At 42.3% G+C, this 21,894-nt stretch overlaps 1 protein-coding gene across 8 annotated transcripts in view; it reads right to left on the reverse strand.

The window, feature by feature from the left end:
* kidins220b (kinase D-interacting substrate 220b) overlaps nucleotides 1-20,803 on the reverse strand; it is a 28,565-nt gene extending 7,762 nt beyond the window's left edge. For 2 of the 8 annotated variants that reach the window (XM_055015860.1, XM_055015859.1), the window contains exons 1-25: nucleotides 20,625-20,803; nucleotides 16,539-16,697; nucleotides 15,703-15,801; nucleotides 15,398-15,496; nucleotides 15,023-15,121; nucleotides 14,820-14,921; nucleotides 13,787-13,885; nucleotides 13,066-13,263; nucleotides 12,849-12,947; nucleotides 10,499-10,597; nucleotides 9,657-9,755; nucleotides 8,471-8,648; nucleotides 7,764-7,928; nucleotides 7,508-7,687; nucleotides 7,215-7,380; nucleotides 6,977-7,128; nucleotides 6,600-6,889; nucleotides 5,622-5,762; nucleotides 5,000-5,237; nucleotides 4,416-4,504; nucleotides 3,098-3,242; nucleotides 2,848-3,010; nucleotides 2,587-2,765; nucleotides 1,792-2,027; nucleotides 477-596 (exon numbers count right to left, since the gene is read on the reverse strand). In XM_055015860.1, coding sequence (XP_054871835.1) covers nucleotides 477-596; nucleotides 1,792-2,027; nucleotides 2,587-2,765; nucleotides 2,848-3,010; nucleotides 3,098-3,242; nucleotides 4,416-4,504; nucleotides 5,000-5,237; nucleotides 5,622-5,762; nucleotides 6,600-6,889; nucleotides 6,977-7,128; nucleotides 7,215-7,380; nucleotides 7,508-7,687; nucleotides 7,764-7,928; nucleotides 8,471-8,648; nucleotides 9,657-9,755; nucleotides 10,499-10,597; nucleotides 12,849-12,947; nucleotides 13,066-13,263; nucleotides 13,787-13,885; nucleotides 14,820-14,921; nucleotides 15,023-15,121; nucleotides 15,398-15,496; nucleotides 15,703-15,801; nucleotides 16,539-16,670 — 3,567 coding nt within the window. In that variant the 5' untranslated portion in view covers nucleotides 16,671-16,697; nucleotides 20,625-20,803. Of the gene's footprint in view, nucleotides 1-476; nucleotides 597-1,791; nucleotides 2,028-2,586; nucleotides 2,766-2,847; nucleotides 3,011-3,097; nucleotides 3,243-4,415; nucleotides 4,508-4,999; nucleotides 5,238-5,621; nucleotides 5,763-6,599; nucleotides 6,890-6,976; nucleotides 7,129-7,214; nucleotides 7,381-7,507; nucleotides 7,688-7,763; nucleotides 7,929-8,470; nucleotides 8,649-9,656; nucleotides 9,756-10,498; nucleotides 10,598-12,848; nucleotides 12,948-13,065; nucleotides 13,264-13,786; nucleotides 13,886-14,819; nucleotides 14,922-15,022; nucleotides 15,122-15,397; nucleotides 15,497-15,702; nucleotides 15,802-16,538; nucleotides 16,698-20,624 lie in introns of all 8 variants that reach the window. The other 6 variants (XM_023274020.3, XM_023274019.3, XM_023274022.3 and 3 more) reach the window with 4 other exon arrangements.
* Between the last annotated feature and the right edge of the window lie 1,091 nt (nucleotides 20,804-21,894).

A 21,894-nucleotide genomic window follows, 5' to 3' on the forward strand; every position in this document is an offset into this window, starting at 1 on the left:
ATTGTGTTCAGGTCTGTGCTGCTTGAAACACCAGTTGAACACACAGATGGCTTGAGATAATCTTTCTATGTACTCCCTGGTTACTGCACTAGTACGCCCGGGGGTGTTAGTACCCCTAGTCAGGAGATCGGCAGCATGAATGTGCAGCTGACAAATCTGCAGAAATTATGTAATGAATCATGTGAATGTGGAGCGAATCTTAAAACAAAGTTTCTCTGATAGCAAAGGGATCCAGAGTTAGTGTGCTGCTCCTAATAAAGTGCTCACTGGTTGTACAAGATGTTCAGTAATGTCAGATATCTGTCTTCTGTAAACACATTTTATACGATTAAAACTAGTCGTGTGTGTAAAAAGTGATCGGGTTAATAGGATTAATCAGAATCATTTATGTCGTCTCTCAGACACACAATGAGAAACGGGTACTATGATTTTACTGGTCCTCGCTGTATTCAGGTTTTAGCTGTTTTCGTACTTACAAGTGCGGTGGTGGCGTCTCTGCTGAAGGAGCTTTTAGTGGGCAGACGTGGATGGAAGTGTGGTGGGAAGGAGGCCACGAGTGGACGTGGCAGCTGGTAAACGTGGTGGGGGAAATATGGCTGAGGGGAGGGGGGGCACAAAATCAAAATGATGATCATGGAAACGACTGAACACAAAAAAAAGTCAAATCAAAAAGTGAGTCACTGCTGCTGCACGGTACTGGATCACTGAGAGGTTTTGCTGCAGCTGGTTCACGACTAAATGTCTCTAAATACAGACAACTGACAGCTATTCAATTCCATTTACATTGTTGGGCTTTCAGGACATTTATGACAAAGAGCAAAGATGCTGCATCATTCCTTTAGATAACCAGCTCACACATAAACGTGTAAGAACCGCAATTTCCAGACTATTGAGCGCACCTGAATATAAGCCGCACCCAATAAATTTAAAAAGAAAAAAAGGTTTGTACATATATAAGCCACACCCGACTATAAGCCGCAGGTGTCCACATTGTAACATGAGATATTTACACAGAAAGATTTTAACTTTTAATTAAATAAAGGCTTTTTTTTCCCTACGAACACTGCCTGTAACATCGCAGTAAAACACATCGAGTCAGTTCACGTTGCCGACTCAACGTCTCACCATCGATTCATTGATGCCAAGCTAACGTCCAGCAGCTCTATTTCCTTTTTCGACAGGCAGATCGATTGCCTTTAACTAAAAAGCTGCATCTTATGCATTTCTTCGTGTGTTTTCCATGATGAGGGTGTGTGCATGAAGCAAAAAATGACTGAAGAATTTAGTGTGAGTGCGTTTGATTTAATTCGAACAGTTTCATTGGTCCACTGTGAGCTGTTCGGTAATTTTATTGGTCTGATGTGACGAGGCTAAACGTATTGACGGCATGAAGCTCTCCCATAAAAATCTATACATTAGCCGCATCGTTGTATAAGCCGCAGGGTTCAAAGCGTGAGAAAAAAGTAGCGGCTTATAGTCCGGAAAGTACGGTAAGCAGCTCGTTTCTTGCTCGCTCCGTGATGATTGGACAGCTGCCGGTCAGCTGACTGTGCGACAGCAGAGACTCACCGTAAAACACAGGAATCAAATCAAGTCCAAACAAAATGACTCAAACACAGAAGATGAATGGGACTGAACCAGGAAACCGCCATCACATGACATGATGACATCACCACGCTACTTGCCGCTCAGAGTCGCAGGGAGGCTGTGGACTCACTACTAACACCTGAGAGCTGAACCTCCAGTCAGTGACATCATCAGGTGGGCTCAGTGGGCGGGGTCTGTACTCACCCTGTTGTAGAACGGGTGCTGGGGGCCCGCCATGCCGCTGTAGTAGCTGCTGTGAGGCTGAGGGGAGACAACGCCCCCCGCTGGCTGGTTGAAGGGTCCACTGAAGGAGGCGGAGGGCGAGCAGGTCGACGACACCTGACTGTAGACCGAGGTGGGGCGAGGCTGAGCCTCCTGCAACGGGAGGGCGGGGTACGTTACCCCGCCCATATTCATCTGTTCTCGGGCTGCACGAACATCTGGATCAGACAGAGAGAGAACATCTGGATCAGACAGAGAGAATATCTGGGTCTAAAAGACAGAAGCGAGAACATCTGGATCTGATAAGACGACAAAGCATCTGCAACAAAGACAGAGAGAAGATCTGGATCAGAGAGCAAGTACAAGAACATCTGGATTAGATTAGAAGAGAAAGAATGTCTGACTCAGAAAGAGAGAGAGAAAACATCTGGATCAGGCAGAGAGAATGCCCAGATCATATAGAAAGACAACACCTGGATCAGATAGACAGAGAGAGAACATCTGGGTCAGAAAGAAATGAACTAAGGTTTTGAAAGTAGTACTGCAGTATCTGCTGCTCTGTGAGTACTGTGGTAGTAGTACTAATGCAAGTCTAGTAGAGCGAGTTGTACTAAAACTAGCTGTAGTACTACAGCTACGATGTTTGCAGGCTGTGAGTCTGTAGCAGTATTAGCAGTTGTGTCAGGTATAGCATTACTCGTAGTATCTGGAATAATCCCCAGTAATGTGTAGTAGTATTAGTTGTTGTAGTATTAGAAGCAGTAGTATTGGTAGGACCTGCGATGATCTCTCTGAGTTTGGGGTCCAGGTTGACGGTGCAGGGCAGGAAGGTGCGGATGTCTCTGGCTGTCAGGACGGGCGTTCGCGACGACAGAAAGACCTCGAAGCTGCGAACGTCTCCATCAATCTCCAGCAGCGGCTCCACGTCTTTGGTGGTCGGGATGTTCTTTGACACCCTGAGAGACAAAACACACTGAGCAGCTGCTGCTGTACAACAGAATCATGTTACCAACAACAAAAGTGGGTGTGACCTCTGACCTCTCGTAGATGGTCTTGAGCGTGGCCTGGTCCGGGACTCCGTCGGTCTCCTCCAGGTACAAGATGAGCCACGACGTCCTGTAGGGCCACTGCTCTGTCAGGTTGATCCATGACGCCAGGCGGTCCCAGTTAAAGCTGATCTGATTGGCTCGCAGCAGACGACCTGGACACAGGAAGGAGCAGGTTTTATTTGCTGCTACAAACCCAGATCCAGGTGTGAGCCGGTTCTGGTGCCGAACACTCGGGTCACCTGTGACAGAGACGATGTTGAGCAGCCTCCTCATGGTCTGTGGGCTGATGTCACTGAACCAATCCTCCGTCACCATCAGCTTCGTCAAGTCGAATGACATCTGACGAGTCACTGAGCGCTGCACCTGACGCCGCCGGTACGTGTCCTGCACAGACACAACACGGGTCACATGAACAGATCACTGAATGACCTAGTGGCCATGAGGCGAGACACAACACAACCACAATGAGGCTCAAACAACTATAAAGATACATAAAGAGACACAACAGTACAAATAGAGTCAGATGACTGCAAAGAGACACAAAAACACTCTACAAGCACAGACACAAAATGAACGCAATGAGACTCACACAAGACACAAGGCAATGACAATCAATCAATCAAAGTTTATTTGTATAGCCCTTTACAACAGCCCAAAGAGTGACCAAAGTGCTTCACAGTAAAAAAACAAGAAAATAACTCAAAATCAATACAGTAACTTAAAGCAAGACAAACAATCACACTCGCACTCACACCTACGGGTAAATTTAGAATAATCAATTGTGACAGCTCCTAGGCCTCAGGACCAGTTCCTGTTTAGCTGGTTGCTAGGGAACTGGGGGAGTGGCTCATTGGCCATGATGGCCGACACCTGGCTTGACTGCTCACATCTATATATACTGGTGTTGTAGCTGGCAAGGGGTCTCGTTCTCTACTTCTTCCTGGGTTCCCTGTGGTCTGGTTTGGTTGAGTTATTTTGTTTTCTCATATACATGATCACACATCCATTCACCACACACATTACTGCTGAACTGATGGCACATTTAACTCAGTTTCTTTGATAAATTTCATTTAACTTTAATTTGCCATGTGTGATCTCCATATTTTGTCCTTTCTCTGAGCCAGGTTGTGACACAATTAACCTCAGCATATTTTTTGACTACGAGAGAAAACAACGACAAAGATGTACCTATAAATTGTGCATATAATTCTACATTATTATAATTTTTACTTTGTGTTCAGTGTATTTGTGTAACTCTGCTCTCCTGTGTTATGGATCTTTCTGGAGGAAATAAAAGTATAATTGAAAAAAAAAAAACGACAAAGAAACAGAAACAGATATAAAACTACAAATAGACAAAGTGGTAGGTCCCAAAGTGAGGACTGGATGGACACAGTTCTCTGTTCTCACAAGGTCCAACACAGTAATTGGTCCCTACAAAGATGGCTGTACACATACACACACAATACACACACACACACACACACACACACACACACACACACACACACACACAACACACACACAACACACACACACACACACACAGTGTCTCACCCGGCGGTTCAGTGCCGTCTTGCTGCCAAACTTGGTTAATTCTCCCAAACTGTGCTGAGACAGTTTCCTGTCCAGCTCTTCATGCCAACCTGCTGTGAGAGACACAAACATTTCGTTTACGTCAGTTCACTGTGTAAATATCTCTGCTCCCAGAGTTTTCAACAACTTTTCTGTACTGAACTTTCTATAATTTGATTTAAAGTTGTAAAACTTTTTGTCTTCAGATTTCAAATAACTTCTGTTTAATTATTCTGTCCACATTTTCAAGGGACACTTTAGAGCCTTTATTCCCACTGAGTCACCACTTTACTGTCTTTTAAATCATTCATTGTATTTGGATTTTGTATTATATTTTATTCTTTTAAACAATCTTACACTGTTTTGCGTTGCCGAAATAAATCCTAATTACCCTTTACAGTTTTACAGAAAGCAACGAAGGACAATAATGCCTTAAATTATTTATTATATCACAATGACTAACAAAGTCAGAGGTATCACAGTGATGTGCCTCTCTTGTCTTACATTATATAACTATATTGCCTCTAACGGACTGTTTGTATTATCATATGTGTCGTCATGGTTACCTTCAGTGTTGGTGGTGTCTCCGTTAGCGGGTGCAGCAGCACACATCTTCCTGGCACTAGAGAGTCCTCTGCTGTTGAGGAAGACGGGCAGGTGGACGATGTTCCTCATGTAGTCGTGTCCGTTGATGTTGGAGTCTCTGAGGACGCTGTTCAGGTTCTGGTTGATGGCTTTGATGATGATGTGGGGGTCGCTGGCAAAGATGGAGATGAAGGGGCCTTTGGAGAATAAAACCCGCACCTGCAACAGGAAAAACACCCAAATGACACCAGCTGCATTCAGTCTGATCCTGCAGCCGGTGCTTTCAAATGAAAATCTCCATCAAATTACAGGAAGTCATGAAGACTGAGCTGAAGAAACAGCAGCTGTCACATAAATCCTCTAAACAGAATAAAAATATCTTGATGGTGATAAATCCATAGCATCATGAGTAAAACAATTAAATTACAGACAGTGAAGACCCTCGATTTCATAGCTTCTAATTAACTGTCATATATCTGTATATGTTATAAATGATCAGAATGTCTTAATTCTGTTCTGAGGCCTTCTGTCGATCACTCTAATTACCACAAAAACGCAAACCGAACAAAGTCTAAATGGAGCCTGGCGTATGCATCTCCTCACCGTGTCGAGCATCTGCAGGACTTTGTCTTGTTCGCAGGAGTCCAACCCGTCGATGACGACTGCCAGCCTGGTCTGATGCTGCGTGAAGCCGTCGATGGTCTTCGCCATCCTCGCCATCAGCTCCACTTCGTGTTTCAGGACCTGCAGGACGAAACCCCACACATGCAGAGATCAATAACAGGCTGCTGCGTTAATATCCAAACAACATGTTATCCTGAACACTTCACAGTGATCCAAGTTGAGTATCACTGATCGATCAGAATAATAACCAGGCGTAGTCACCTCAAACTCTACATTAACCCTTTAAATCCCATAGGAGTGGCGCTGCTCCCGTTTTATGAGCGCTCTTTAAATTACTGTAACTCCTCAACCATTTGCGCTAGAAAGAAAATTTAAACGTTTCCTGAAAGAAGAGAAGATGCACTTTACAGGGTATTACGGCATGTCAAAGGAACCACGTGCAATGACGTCCATCACAAAATCCCACGAGAGCGACGCCGCTCCCATTTTACAAGTATTATAAAATTTAAATTTTTGTAAATATTTATTATAGTTCATATTTTACATTTTGATTTGTTTTGCTTTTGTTGTCTAATATTTTGTTCATGTTCAACTCCTGTTCCTAATTTAGAAAAATGCTGAAAAATCCAGGCGGCTTGTATGACTCTTGGGTGTTAAAGGGTTAAACAACAGCTCATATAGCAGAAATTCATCCAGAATTTAACTAAAATTTGTTGTGGGCTAGAGGGCCAGAAAGCTGTTTGAATTTGTGCATCATGTGCTGAAGCTGAAGGTTTGAAAATGTTGTATGGCTACAGGTTTTTAATGTTGATCCATAAATGTGAAGCAACTGGAGAATATAACACTGGATTTATGATACCAAGCTGTTATAAACACTCCACCAGCACTTCTTCTGGTGTAACGTCCTGCAGCAGGTCACAGTAAAACAGCAGAATGCTCTTTTCAACTCGTCCTCACCTTCATGAAGCCTTCACTCTTTAGTTTGTGCATCCTGTTGGCGGCGCTGTGCAGCCGTTTCCTCTGTGAGTTCAGGACCGAGTCGGTCACCTGCCACCACGTCCTGCAGTTCAGCAGCAGAGCCAGACCCACCACGCTACCGATTGCGATCAGCACCGCGTTCACCGTGCGGTTCTCGCTGTCCACCCTGAAGACGGCCAGCAGCGCCATGCCGGTGATCAGACAGGCCAGCACCAAGACGAATAAGATGAAGGACGGCACGCAGCACGTCTTCTTCCACTTCCTCTTACCTGAGAGAAGAAGAAGTGCTACGGTTAGATCAGGTCAGAGTAAGTAAGGGTTCTGACAAAGACAGAAGAAGCTGCAGTGAGTGTCACCTTGCGTCTCCTCAGTCTTAAACACTCTGAACAGACGTGTGGCGAGGAAGCCAAACTCTCTCTCGCAGGCGTCGGACAGCGTCGCGATCATCTCAGCCATCGACGTCTCTCCTCCGACGCTGGACAGACGGTTGTAGTCTGTGAACAGGAACCTGCAGGAGATACATGACATCAGCGTGACATCGCATCCAGTAATGATGCGATGACTGACAGATCAGCTGAGCAGCTGCAGCGTTACCTGACAGGCAGAGCTCTGGTGCTCTGCTCCGGCAACTCCGGTGGGTTCACGAACATCAGCTTCAGCAGCAGTTCCAGATACCCGATGTGACGGGCCAGACGGGTGCTGAGCAGCCACGCCCAGGTCCAGCTGTCGCCCTCCCGACGGCCGCCGAAGTACACCACCACTGCAGAGTACGCAAGTATATTCATACAATACAGCTACAAAACACAACTTTAGAGAGAGAAACTGTATCTGTACATCACAGGCACAGACTTCCTGAACATCAACAGGTGGAACACGTCCGGTCTCACCAAAGAAGAGATAAAGCAGAGCCAGCAGGCTGAGGGAGACGGCCATAGCCAGCTTGGGGTCGACGGTAAAGCCCAGGATGACGGCAACGGAGCAGCAGACGAGCAGAGACAGAAAGACGACGAGCCAGGAGAACTGAAACAGCGGCTCGATCTGCTGCCCTGCAAACGTCTTCATCTCATCTGAGGAAGAGCAGGGAGAAGCTTTAACACATGTTCAGGAGATGTACGTTCTCTGTGTGAGTGTGTATGGACTCACCCTCCAGCTTCTTGAGCAGGAAGGACTTGCCGCTGCCCCACTGAGCGTACAGACCCACACAGATGGGAGGCTGCATGGTGGGCTCGCTCAGGATGTCAGCCAGAGCAGAGCTGTACAGATCGTAACCCAGCATGTCTCCGTCGGTCTCTGTGGGGGACAGATGACCTGCAGGGCAGAGACACAGCAGTGGTTACAGGTATGTATTTACCCCCCTGAAACCTAAAAGTGGGTTAAAAAGGCATGCTGTCTTAAAAAGTTGCCAAAATTGCACCATTTATCAGAGCCAGACAGTGTAAAAACAGAAAGAATTGTCAGAATTTCTTTAACTGGGTTCGGCTTCCATGAAATGTTTATTTTTCAGCATATATTCATGGTTTTGTTGTTTGTTAGTTCTTGTTATTGGTGCTGACAAACCACATCTCTTCTACTGTTTTCTGTCCTGTTACCCGTTAAAAGAATATTTGGATCCATCATGAGCACTGTGCAAACCCTCCTTCTCTCCTTGTAGTGTCAGTTTCCTCATCATCAGGTGGTGATTCAGATAAAGAGACACTTTGAGTTTCATCTCAGTCTGCCTGCATCACCACCGGATGAAGCTGAGACTGAGGTTGATTGTTTCTGACAGAAATGAAGTAAGGTCTCTGAGGTGATGCGAGGGAAGTTGCTCAGCCCAGCAAATTATGAAAGTAAAGTTTCAGAGAACATACGAGCTCCGAAGATCTGTGTGAGGATGCTCTTCTGGTGGCTGCAGTCGATGTTGTACGGCGTCTCTCCGGCTTTGTTGGGTCGGTAGAGCAGGCGGCCATCTTTGGGGTTCCTGAGGAGGAGCTCGGCCAGGCGGCGACTCCGACCCCTGATGGCGATGTGGAGGGGAGTGTCTCCTTTCTGGAAAGACAACATGAGAGCTGAGGAGGACAGACGGAAGGTGAATCCCTGCCTGTATGCTACAGTAAACGTAGACCCGATGTCAATTTAGCATCTGTCACTTGAAGATAACTGATGTTTAGTTTTTCAATCTTAGTCACAAAATATTTGTCATATTTGAAAGCAAATTACATTTTTTTTTTACACAGCAGGCAAGCAAAATGAGACGTTTTTAAAACCACGACACACATAATCTGACCCTTTTCACTATTATACTTTCCAAATTATAAAAGATTGATTAAAAACAAACAAAACAAAAAAAAAACAACAGAGGCAAAACAAATTAGTTACTTCCTATTATATCACATGAAAGCTGCTTCTACAAACATTTCACGATGATGTCATGAATGGATGGATTCAAAATGATTCATTTTGTTTAGAGTTGTAATAATTAATAGGTTATTCGTAGCAATGATTTGAATTATTTTCTAACAAACGCATCAAATATTTTCTACTTTTAGCTCCAAAATGAAGATTTTTGTCATATTTATGCAAAACCACATTTCCGAGTTGGGAACCGTCTGATGCTTTTTGTTGTAAATTTTCTTTTTTCTTTGAAATTTTCAGGAAATTTGCAGTGACACTGTGGCTTCTATTATTTAACGCAGGACATACAAAATAAACAACAGCAACCATTATATTGAATTGTGCCTGTAACTGTGGGGGAAAGTTGTGTAAAGGGGAAAAAAGCTGAAATGATAAACCAATCAATTAATTAGCTGATTAATAAAAAAAACTGTGAAAACAGTTGCTGCACTTAGCATTACATTAATGCTAAGTGCAGCCTAATGATGACAACTTGTGTCCTGAATTCAGTTTAATTCAGTTCAGTTTGAGCATTTGATCTTAGCTACAGACTAAAAAGCAGGTAATTTATTCAACAAACGTGTCTCCATGGTTTTAAACCTGCTTCTATTTTGAAGGGCAGGTAATATCAGCAGGTCGTGAATGTGCATTTGAAGTTCTCACCTTGTCGACAGCCGACACTTTAGCTCCTTTGTCCAGCAGCAGCTCCACAATCTCGATGTTCCTCATCTTGGTAGCTTTGATCAGAGGAGTCTCTCCATCCTGGGGAGGCAATAACAGCGTCACTGCTCCTTAATCACACACACTCAGTCCTGATTGGTTCACACAGCCTGCGCCGGTAGCTCATGAGTTCAACATTGTACCTGTGTGCTGTGCACTGCAAAAGCCCCCCTTGTAAAAACAAAAACTCCTGTTAACCCTTCCCTGGAGGTCTGTGTCAGCACCAAACTGTACGAGCTATTGAAACACAACCTGCCATCATTTTTCAAAGGTTTCAGAGCAATTTGCATGTAGTGACGAGGTCTTCTGGTGACTGAAATGGAAGCAGCATTGTTGTGCTTCATTTCTGTTGCATTAGATGTGGTAGAGCTGCAGAAGAGAGTTTTTAGAACAGGTTCAATAACATCAGCATCACTCACTCATCGTCATAAGGCAGCTCTGTACTTAAAATACTACTGCTACTTTACTTAAATTTACGGTTTAGATTCTGTTGAAGTAAAAATGCACGCTTCTGTTGCATTTTCTAATGTCAATCTGAATTAAATTTTTTTAAAGGGAAATTTTGTTAAGTTTAAACATATAGTGAAGTTTCATCATTTCAAGTAGAAATGATGAAACTTCTAGCAGCGTGGGAAAGAAAAACAACAATCTGACCAAAAACCCAGCATGTGGAGCTTCTTCAGCAACTTAAGTTAAAGATGTTTCAAGCTGAATCACCCTGTTCTCATTTGTTTTTCTGCTTCCTTTGTGGTGACCTGAGCAGTGCAGATGTGTTCAGGCCTCACCTTGGTGCAGGTCTCAGTGTCGGGGTTACACTGCAGGATGTCCCTCACCATGGTGGCGTTTCCTTTCTCCACGGCCCAGTACAGAGCCGTCTTGCTCTCCTGGAATTAGCAGAGTGAGACTTCAGCACTGAAAACAACGATAACGTAGTAAAGTACTGCAGTGACACAATTCTGCTGCACCTGCTGTGACAGCTGATACTGATACAATTACATCCTCTCTGACTGTAACTGGATTTGGTAAATTACATTTTCTAAAATTGCATTTTATTCTTCAGGGCTGTATGTGGGGTCTGAAATTTACCTGGAGCTCCGGAAAGAAGCTATTTTATACTTTATTTAATTTTCATCCTAGTCTATTAATGATAAACTTTTTTACACACCACTTTTCAAAAGCTACCAAGTTCTCCACATGGTTGAAGGGGACTAAGGCATTGAAAACACCACAAATAAAACTGGCTGAAAATAAAACTAAATATAAAACTGAACAACAAATCAAAGTTTTTGACAGCACACTACCAAACAGCAACCATATTATTTAATTGTAATATCCACTTATGGACATGATCTCCTTTGCAAACCCGTTTCTTCTTTTCTATCTTTTAATGCACTTTATCATGTTGCAGTGTAAAGATATCTAACATTATTGATGCGATCTTGTTTTTCTCATCTAATATAGTTTTTTCACTTGAGTTTGTTTTGCTGAGACTTAATCAGACATCAGTGTGTTAACACGCAGGAACAGTTGTGTGTTTGGTTACCTTTCTAAATTTGTTTATTACTCCGCCAAGGAACGCGGTGGAGTTATGTGACGATCGGCGTACGTTTGTCTGTCTGGGCACAACATTACTCAAAAATGGACTAACGGATTTGGATGAAATTTTCAGTGAAGGTCAGAAATGACACAAGGACCACCTCTTTAGATTTTTGCAGCGATGCAGCTTATAGTCTGGATCCACGGATTTGTTAAAGATTTCGGTATCATTGCGAGTGCGATCCTACAACAAATCGACCGGTGCAGATTTATTGGGACTTATCCATCAGAAATCATACAAGGAACAATTGATTAAACTGTGGGGGTGTTTCCGAGTTCCATCAATTCCTGCCACCCGCTACATATTTAGGTCATGCGATTCGGTATCTGTATGTAACGTACACATGCATAACACACGCCCGTGCTCAGCGCAAGGTCATTTTGTTTGTGGGTACTTCTATTTTAAATGGCCAAATTCTATGTTGCCGTGATTTCTGATCATCAATAACTAATAAACAAATGCTGCATTTATGAAAAAAAAATGCTGCATTTCTCACAATGCCATATGGGGGAATGTTATGATCTCTGCTTCAGCCTCTGCCCTTCTTCCTCCTTTTCTCTCTTTTTTCCTTCTTTCTCCCATTGTTCCTCATGTGTTTGTGTTGACCTGTCTCTCTCTTTGGCTCCCTCTGTCTGTCATCTCTCCCTCCTGTCTCTCTCTCCCTGTTCACTCACCTCCTTGCTCTCCCTACTTCACCTGCCTGCACTCTATTTGCTGATTACTGCGATGAGTGTCACCTGCAGTAATTAGTTCACTCCACTCACCTGTTCTCTACCTCACCTCCAGTATTTAAGCTCTGTGCTTTCATTCACTCCCTGCCCGATCATAGAGTCACATCCCTTCATGTCTTCTGCTGCACTCCTGGATTGTGGGTCTCCCCACCAAGCCTTCTACCCCCTGTCTGCTTCAGCCCCTTGGACTCAGCTGATCCTCCCATCCTGGATTTCCCTCTCATGGACTCTGTTTAACTCCTGTCTGTTCTTGGATACTCCCCAGTCTTCAGTCTGCCAGTTTTGTTTCCCCACTAGCTTCTGGATTCCCTGAGCCTGCCTAGCCCTTAGTTCTGTTTTCTCCTGGTTTTTGTAAGTACATTGCTGTGTTGTTTGGTTCAGTTTATTCCTGTTTGGTTTTGTGGTTTTTGTAGGTTTAGTAGTGTAGTTTCTTTTAGTGTTAGATTTGGTTTAGTTTATCTCCTGGTTTGTTTTCCCTTTTCTGTCTTGGGTTAGTTATTTGTTTGAATAAATCTTTTTCTGTTATTCACCTGTCTACCAGTTTTCTGTGTGCCTGCACTTGGGTTCTCCTGCTTCCCCTGTAACAGGGAATGAACAGTCTTGGCAGAGCACTGTGCTCTTTGAGTGCTTTTCTTGTTATGTTTGTGTCACGTCCATATGCAGATAATTCATCAGCTGTGTGAAGAACAAACATCCTCTCAGGGACAGCACAGCATATCTCATCTTACATTACTACATCCAGGTAAGTTCAGTTTTCCAGTGTTAATCAGTCTAAATGATCTCTAAATCGTTCATATTAACACTCACCTGTCCTCTGATGTCAATGTCTGCGTATTTGTGCAGCAGAGCTCTGACGATCTCCACATGTCCACCCCTCACCGCTCCGATCAGCACCGTGTCGCCGCTCTGTAACACACAGGATGCACTTTAGTTTCTGTGTCTAAACTGACATTCGCTTGCTGTTTTTGTGGCCATCATTGAAAACAAAAAATCCAATGTCATGCGATGAAGGACGCCGTCTCACCCGGTCTGGGATGTTGACGTACGTTCCTGCGTCCAGCAGGTCCTGGACGATCTCGGTGTATCCCTCCTTGGCGGCGATCATCAGCGCCGTGTTTCCGTCCTTGTCGGTCATGTTGACGTTAGGGTTTCTCTTCAGCAGCTCTTTCACCACTTCAGTGTAGCCGCCTTTTACTGCCACGATCAGAGCCGTCATTGAGTTCTGAGGACAGAGAAACACACATGGGTTTAACACAGCCTGAAGTAGCCTTTGCAGTATCTTATTTATTCTGTTTATAACTAGAATTAGACAGAATTTAATTGATTGTTTATTTGTGTCACTTAAAAATAAGCTTCAGCCTGACATTTACCGGTCAACCTCCAAATGACTTAACATTAAAGAAGACTGTTTAAGCTCAACCTGAGGTAAAAACTGCATTTATCTGAAATGGTTTTCTTCATAGACATACTATTAACTATGTGCATTTACTCATATTTTATTTAAAAATAGCTAATATAAGCTTTAATTTAATGCACCCCGGTGTGTTGACTGCTCTCAGGCTTATTAGCAGCTTTTAAGCCACAAATATGTAAAATTATACTTTTATAGAGCCTCTGTTCTTAGTCCTCAGTAATTTGTGATCTGCTGATATTAAAGTCGGAGCTACTGGTTCTAATAGTACTAATAGTACAGTACAGTGGTAAACAGTGCTGATAGTTGCAGCTGCATGTGTGCGTGGTCTTACCGCCCCCTCCTGGTCGACGTCGGCTCCGTTCTCCAGCAGGTACATCACACAGTCAAAGTGTCCTTTCCTGGACGCCCAGATCAGAGGAGTGGTGCCATACTGTTGTGTAAACGCACACAGGAGAAAGACTTGCAACACGACTGTTGAGTTTTCCAGTTAAACAACAAAATAAATGATGTCAGTGTTCCAGCTGAGCAGCTTCTTCTTGGTCAAAGCTCTAAATTAAGCAGACTGAATTTTGTTTAAAAGGCAAGAAATGTGTGTTTCAGTGGGCGATCATTTTTGAAGGACACTTTTCACAAGTGTTTTCCTGCAGCTGTTTCTATTAATTTTGTGTAAGGTTGTGTAATCCATCACGGGGAGAAAGACTTTTTAGCCTGAAACTGCAGTTTGACCACAAACCTGGTTGGTTTTCTTTAGAGAGCTGCTCATCTGCACAGCAACACATCGTGCAAAGAGACGAAGACAAAACACCACAAACGACAAATCGCACAGTTTGGTGTCTTTTTGTCACACATTTAATTCCATTTTGTGTCTTTTTTTTTTGCCGCTTTGTCACATTTTGAAATGTCTTGTGTCATTCTAAATCCTTTTGTTGTGTGATACTGCTGTTCTGTGCTGTTCCAGACCGTTTTGAGACGACTGCATGGATTTGTGTCAGTCTGTGTTCTTTTGTGTTTTTCTGAGCAGTTTCGTGTCATTCTGTGTTGTTCTGACCTAGTGTGTTATTTTGTATGGCTTTGTGTTGCTTCCTTTCATGTTTTGTTTCATTCTGTGTGTTTCTTTACTGGTTGGTGACATCTTGTGTCATTGGATGTTGTGTTTTTGGTCACTATGTGCTGTTGTCGTTCTGTGTAGTTTTCAGTCATGTCTTGTCACTTTGTGTTTTGTCTGTGTTGTGGTTTGTGTCATTTTGTGTTCTGTTTTCTGTCTTTTTGTGTTGTTTTGATCTGTTGTCATTTAATGTAGTTTTGTGCAATTTTGTGTTGCTTTAAGTTGTTTTCTGTGGTTGTTCATTCTCTCAGCTTTTCACCTTGTCAGAACAGTTGACTTTAGCTCCGTTGTGCAGCAGCAGCTTGACGATGTCGGCGTGTCCTCGGCCTGCCGCCCAGATGATGGGATAAACGCTGTATTGCTATCAGAGAGACAAAAGGAGGAGGAAGAGAGCTCAGTGGAATAACTACAATATCTGTATACATCACTGCATGTACAGTAGTGTGTGTGTGTGTGTACTACCTGTCCTGTAGTGTTGGGGTTAGCTCCATGTTCCAGCAGCAGCGTGGTGACCTCCACACGACCTTTGTAAGCCGCCCACATCAGAGCCGTCCATCCTCCCTGACACACAAACACAACACAACCACTGTCACTGCATCCGCTATGATCACACACAGGAAATGTTTTCACTACTGCTCAGAAAATATCTCATTTTTATTCATTTCAACTGATTTTGTCCTGCACTTGTTTTTGAATGTCATTTTAATGCTGTGTGGCTGTGAAGTGCTTTCAGTTGCTTCCACGTTAACGTGAAACATGCTGTATGAGTTATGCATATACGATGTGTGTTAACTGCCCGGTCCTACTACATTTCCCACGAGTCTTTGCAGTTCCCACCATGTCTCGGTGCTCGATGTAGGCGCTGTTCTCCAGCAGCTCCTTCACCACGTCCATGTGACCTTCTTTAGCTGCAGAGATCAGAGCCGACCAACAGTCCTGACAACACACATAGAGAATATGTTACCATGGAAACAGGAGCGGTTCACCTTGCCCGTCTCCTAGCAACCCCAGCATCCAAAAGGGGAGAGCAGAGGAAAGGTGAGATGAGTTTAATTATTCTACCAGAGTTGGAATCAAAACAGGACCATTGACAGAATCAAACCTGAAAGCACACAACATGAGAGTGCGTTTGTTTTGCTCACCACGTCATCCAGGTTTACATTGGCTCCTCTCCTGATGAGCTCCTGGACGATCTCCAGACTGCCCTGTTCCGCTGCCAGCATCAGAGGAGTCTGACCGTTCTGTATGTAAACACAGCAAACGCAACATGTAAACAAATAGAACGATGACACAAACACAAAAATAATCACCCATAAATGCAACACATGAACAAATGCAGCAAACGATGAAAGTGAAAGGTGTTGTTTCCTGAACAAAAAGCAGCACAAACTAAATAAAAGACTACACGCAAATACTCAGAAAGGGTAACATCAAAAGTTAAATACGAAAAAATAAATTAGAAACCTGAGAATCTGTGCAGAATATAAATTAGAACCAAAAACATCGAGGATGTCTCTTAACAGTATGTTTTTTGTTTTTTGTTTTTTTTTTGAATAAATACAACTGATTTGACTTGAACTATTTTGTAGATGTGATACAGATAAAGATTTAAACAAGATGTAGAGGTAGGGAAATGCAGAAAAATAAGCAAACTGAATAAAAAATAGACAAAAAAAGAGGAATAAAATGAACATAAAAGATGGAAAAATATTCTCGATGTGGGCTGCACCTTTTCAGTTGTTCCTCAAAACAAATTATTAATGAAAATATGAAACAAAGTGTTGGACTGAAATGTTGATGTTTTCTTTGATGAGATGAGCAGGTCCAGAGGTTTAGTTCATACAAATAAGAAGTGTGGTGTCGCCTAAAATGAGCAAAACTCAAATGGACTTCTGAACTGACTTAAAATGAAACCTCTGCTGACAGACGAAATGAACCATCTTGTTTCATTTTAAATTCTAGAGTGTGATTAACGTACGTCGCTGCGTCCGTCCACCTCCTTGAATCGGTCCAGGTGAGCTTTGAGAGCAGACAGGTTCTCCTCCTCCACGTAGCTGAACAGGTTCTGGATGGCCAGAGTGGTCATCTTGATGGACGTAGTGGTGTCCATGTCTGCGGTGTGTCACGGCGCCCCCTACTGGCATAAGACAACAGTGTTTTAAACACTAACGTTCATGTTGTGTTGGTGTTTATGGATTCACACAGCTGGAGCCCAGTTACTCCACAGTTACTCCAACCTAAAATGCTTCACAGATTAAAAACTGGTAGCAACACCCCTCTATGTGATCAGTTATGAAACTCTAAACTCTTCTAGTCTTCCACATAAAAATATGCATCTCAAAAATGTCTGAATTATAGGTAGTTGGGGTAAGTGTCATAATTGATAAAATAATACTTTTTAACTGATTTTTTTTTTTTTTTTGGTGGCTCAGTGGTTTGCACCGTCGCCTCGCAGCTACAAGATCCATTGTCTGGGATCTTTCTGCATGGAGTTTTCATGTTCTCCCTGTGCATGCATGGGCTTTCTCTGGCTTCCTCTCACAGTCCAAAAATATGCTGAGGTTAATTGGTAACTCTAAATTGTCCGTAGGTGTGAGTGTGATTGTTTGTCTCTATATGTAGCCCTGTGATAGACCGGTGACCTGTCCAGGGTGTCCCCTGCCTTCACCCTAAGTCAGCTGGGATAGACTCCAGCCCCCTGCTACCCTAATGAGGATTAGGCCGTGTATAGATAATGGATGGATGGATAATTTTTTTTAAATCATCAAAATCTCAAATAATAACACATGATACAGAAGTCAAACCACGGCCTTGGATAAATGTTCAGCATGTTGAATTATCTTATCAACAGCGCTTCCATGTGGCCATTTAAAGCTCTAATTCTTTAAAAAAAAATCTCCAGCTTTTTAGAGCTAAAATATGCATCCAGCAGTTTGCAGCAACAGTTTTTCAGAAGATGCACAGTTGCTTCTGTAATTTACTGCAGACTAAAATAAATGTAATCTTTTAAAATGCTATTTGTAATGAGCTCTGCAGCATTTAGGAGATGCTAACAGGACTTTACGCTCTCACGGTTGGACATGTTTATATTCTTGTACTGAAGGACTGAACGTCGGGTGGAGCCTCTTTAGAGTTACATGACATTTACTTTGCCCAGAGTTAAATCAGGAGCTGCAGGCTTCATGTGGCACAGATCCAGACAGTCTGACTGAAGTCTGATCTTCAACATGGCAGCAGCTTCCTTTACAGTCCCAGCAGATACGGAGTCCTGAACCAACCTTAGATCAGCACGCAGACTCTGCCGGCAACTGATACAACTTCAAAGGACAGGCAGGCGACGGAGACGGTGTCCGGTTTTAATGTCATGATGTAAGCTGACAAGTTAAACCGCAAACTCTTCATTAAACACCGCTATTAGGATGTGATGCTGTCGCCATGGCGACAGCCTCCATGTCAGAGATGTTGTGTGACTGAAGGCGGCTGAGCATTACAGACAGTGTGTAGGGACGTTTGTGAAAAGCAGAAAGACGTAAAGAAAAGCTGTTTTTAGTAATGAATGTACATTAACGTGGGTTAAAGATTTCCTCTGAGCTGCAGAAGAAACTCCACCAAACTCTGCTGCAGCAGCGTTACCGGACCTCGTCTGCTTCTTGTAAACGTAACGAGTGTTCACTACATGTACGCCTGTCTCAGATCTGCGTCAGTGCCTCTAATTATCACTAAACGACTCAGTAATTTCATGCGGGTTTCCCTGCAAAGGACCGAGGGATAAAAATAAAGTGTGATCCGACCGAAGCAGAGAGCACACAGTCTGCTGCAAAAAGTCAAAGGTAAAATATATAAAGATCAGTGGACAAGAGATGGAGAGCAGCAGTAAATTGGACAAACAGCACTGACAGTACAAGAACATCCCATTTCAGCATTATAGGGTCGAATGTATGCTGTCCAGGAGACCTGCAGGGTTCAGAGGATGCTAAAGTGTTGCAATCATGTGGTACAAGCCTGAACCATCAGAACATCAGACAACATTATATCCACTAAATCAGATTTTCAGTGGAAGTCATTTTGCTTTAATTCAAAGTTTCTTTAATTGGTTCAAGACTTCCATAGCTTCAAGGCTGCAAACACTGAGTCATTTCAGTCCTAAAGCCACAGATACAACTCCATTTAATCTGTTGTTATGTTAGCTACCACAGCTACACAGCTAATGAGCCACATTCTCCTAGTCAGTTCAAACCAAACAACTAAAATAGGACGAATTCTTCCCCGTTTGTCTCAAATGCTTCACATTAACTTGTTTTGCCTCCATGGTGGTCTTCAGCCGACCTGTTATACTACCAGAGACACGGACGTCATGAGAACTACCGAAAACAACAACATCTGGGCTGCAAGTCATATGAGCTCCATGGCTGAGGTGCAGCACTCTATCCACAGCAAGTCCCACTAATTTCTATATAAAATCTATATTCTTCACTGTTTTTTTTTTTTTTTCAAAAGATGAAAAATGGAAAGATCCATTACCAAATACCTAAATACCTGCTGATTATTTTTCTTAACTGACTAACTGATTAATCAACTTGTCACTTTTAGCTCTGAAGACATCATTTTAACAGCTTGGTGAAGGAAACAATAGTACAACAATATTTTGCTAAAATGTAAGAACAAGATCAGCAACAAATTCAGTATATATATATATTTTGCCACTGATGATTTTCCTTAGCTAATCCTCTGCAATGCAGAAAAGAAAACTGTCAAAAAGCCCAATATGTTTGAAAAAAGATAAACACATTTCAACCAAAAGGCATCTTGCGCCATGTTTGGATGCTTTAAGTGCATACTGAGGGCAAAAATAGTGAAAATGAACAAAGAACATGCCAGACAATTGAGAAAAGTAAAACCTTGTTTATGAAAAATATGATGAAACAAAACTACAATCGATGATGTATTTGTATAAATATGTGTCTAGTTACTGTCTGGACTGTGTATTAGGGATTAATAAGGGGAGGAGTTGTGATTATCTGAGGCTTCGACCGACACCTTTTCATTATTATCAGTTTTGAATGAGTATGTGTCTGTTGAAGGCTAATCTCAGTATATCAGCTGGTTGAACAGGCTGTGCAAGTGTGTGCATATACGGTGGTAATTAAAAAATTCTTGTTTTTTCGTCATTATTTTTTGCCCTCTGATAACTTGGAAATCAACCAACGTGTCATCAGCTTTATTTTGACAATCACATGCCAGTAAATGTTTACATACATGCACATTTATTGTGTATTTGTCAGTTTTACCGCATGTCAGCAGTTTATCTTCTTGTTATCTCATTAGTCTCACCCTGATTTGTACCTGGTTAGTTTATTGTCTCCCAATAAAACACTGGAAATGAAGTGAGGGGAGTGAGTGGAGAAAAACACGCTAAATTATTATTGTATTTTTTAAATTACACAATATATTTTTATTTTGTAACCAGTCATTCTTATGGATCTGCTTTTTCACCTTTTTCAATGATGTGTAAATGACATAATGTGGAACTGCTGCAGTGTTTTTTTTTTTTTAAAACAATATTGAATTGTTAATAATATATATAAAAAAATAATGTCACTTTAGTAATAATAATTTCAATTTTTTATATTATTTTATTAGCTGGTTAAATACAAACGTTCCAGTGGGGTTCATGGCAGAATAAGGCGACGCCCAGTGTGTCGTTATATTAATTAATTTACTAAAACAAGCCTATCTGATTTTATCCTGTATTAACTGTACCTGTGCAGTTATGTTATTAATGGTGTTATATACCGCTGCAGTAACCTAAATAACCTTCATGCTGTCGCAGATTCACTCATTTACCGCCTGCAGCGACGAACACGACACAAGACAACATTAAATTAAGCTATTAATAATCACACTCACAGTTTTACCCTCCATAAACACACAAAAATCAAACATATAAGCGGTACTGTGATTTTTTTTCCGATCGAGTAGCGCAGCGACAAGTGTCAATCAAATATTAATCGATGAGAGCAAAGGATGCTGACGGTAAAAACGAAAGGAAAAGAAACGTATTTACCTTAAGCAGAGAATTAAAACGGGTTCAAGCGGTTCGGTTTCGGGTCCGTTCGGGCTACACGGTCGTCAGTTGGGCGGGTTCGGTGCGTTTCCTCGGCCTGTGTCGGGATGACAGCCTGAGCTCAGTCTCCATCCAGGACAACAGCAGCCATCTTGATCAGAACAACAACCGTTCCCGAGCTGAGATTCAAGTCTGACGCAGCGACGCCGCACTTCCGCTGCAGCCGCCAAAATAAGAGCACAGCAACGGTAACTTCCTGCAAACAACAAAATAGTCCCTCCATCTTTAAGAGGTTGTTTCTCCTCGATTATTCTGTACTAGCAACTACATTTATTAAATTTCGATCATGCTCTTATGTATTGCTTTGTTCTCATTTCAGCTAGCGTTATTCTGTAGTTAACACTACAGTAGGATAAAACACCCACACCCGTTGATGAACAATGTCTTACAAACTACACTTTATAACAAACGAAGCAGTTAGATCAAACACAGCTTTGCAACAAGCTAGCACAAAATTAAGCAGGAAGTCTTAAAACTACATTTCCCCATTTCAAGATGAGAGTATCAGAGATTGAGGATTGAGGAGCTGGTGGTGAAAATGTAGCATAAATCTCAAGCAAATCAGATTATAGACGGTCAATCAGACAAAAATCAATCATTCAAAACATGAAAAAAATCTAATTATTAAATTTAGGAAAAAAACTACAAACAGAACGTTTAAAGTGTGTGTAAAATATTGTCTCATGCATTTAACAACAATGCAAATGCTTACTGGGACAAAGCGGACATTCCTTGGCTACCAGTCACCACACAGCTTTCACCGCTTTCACTTGTTTACTTTTGTTCTGTGTTATGTTTATATGTCTATTTGTGTCTGGCTTTACTATGTGTATTTGTTCCTGCTGGCGCCTCTTTGCCAGGTCATGTTTGCAAATGAGAACTGGTTCTCAAACATTTTTACCTAGCAAAATATAGGTTAAAAAAAACAGGAATGAAACATGGACCATGTTTGAACTTTGGCATTCAGTTCTCCTTAATACATCCATGGTGACAGCTGGCACATATGTTGACCTCTGGCCTGAGCTGCGCTGACCTTTAAACATGCAGTAACTCTGTTGACCACTGTTTGAACTGTAAGATAGATGAAAAGTAAATTAGTCTGCACGTGTTTCAGAATTTCCAGAACTGTGCAATAACTGGCTGTCACTGGTAAAATACCCATAAGCATATGCGGCTACCAAATTTGTTACAAAAACAAACTAGCAACATT

Source organism: Amphiprion ocellaris, chromosome 12 (genome assembly GCF_022539595.1).
Source record: "Amphiprion ocellaris isolate individual 3 ecotype Okinawa chromosome 12, ASM2253959v1, whole genome shotgun sequence".
Lineage (NCBI taxonomy): Eukaryota > Metazoa > Chordata > Actinopteri > Pomacentridae > Amphiprion > Amphiprion ocellaris.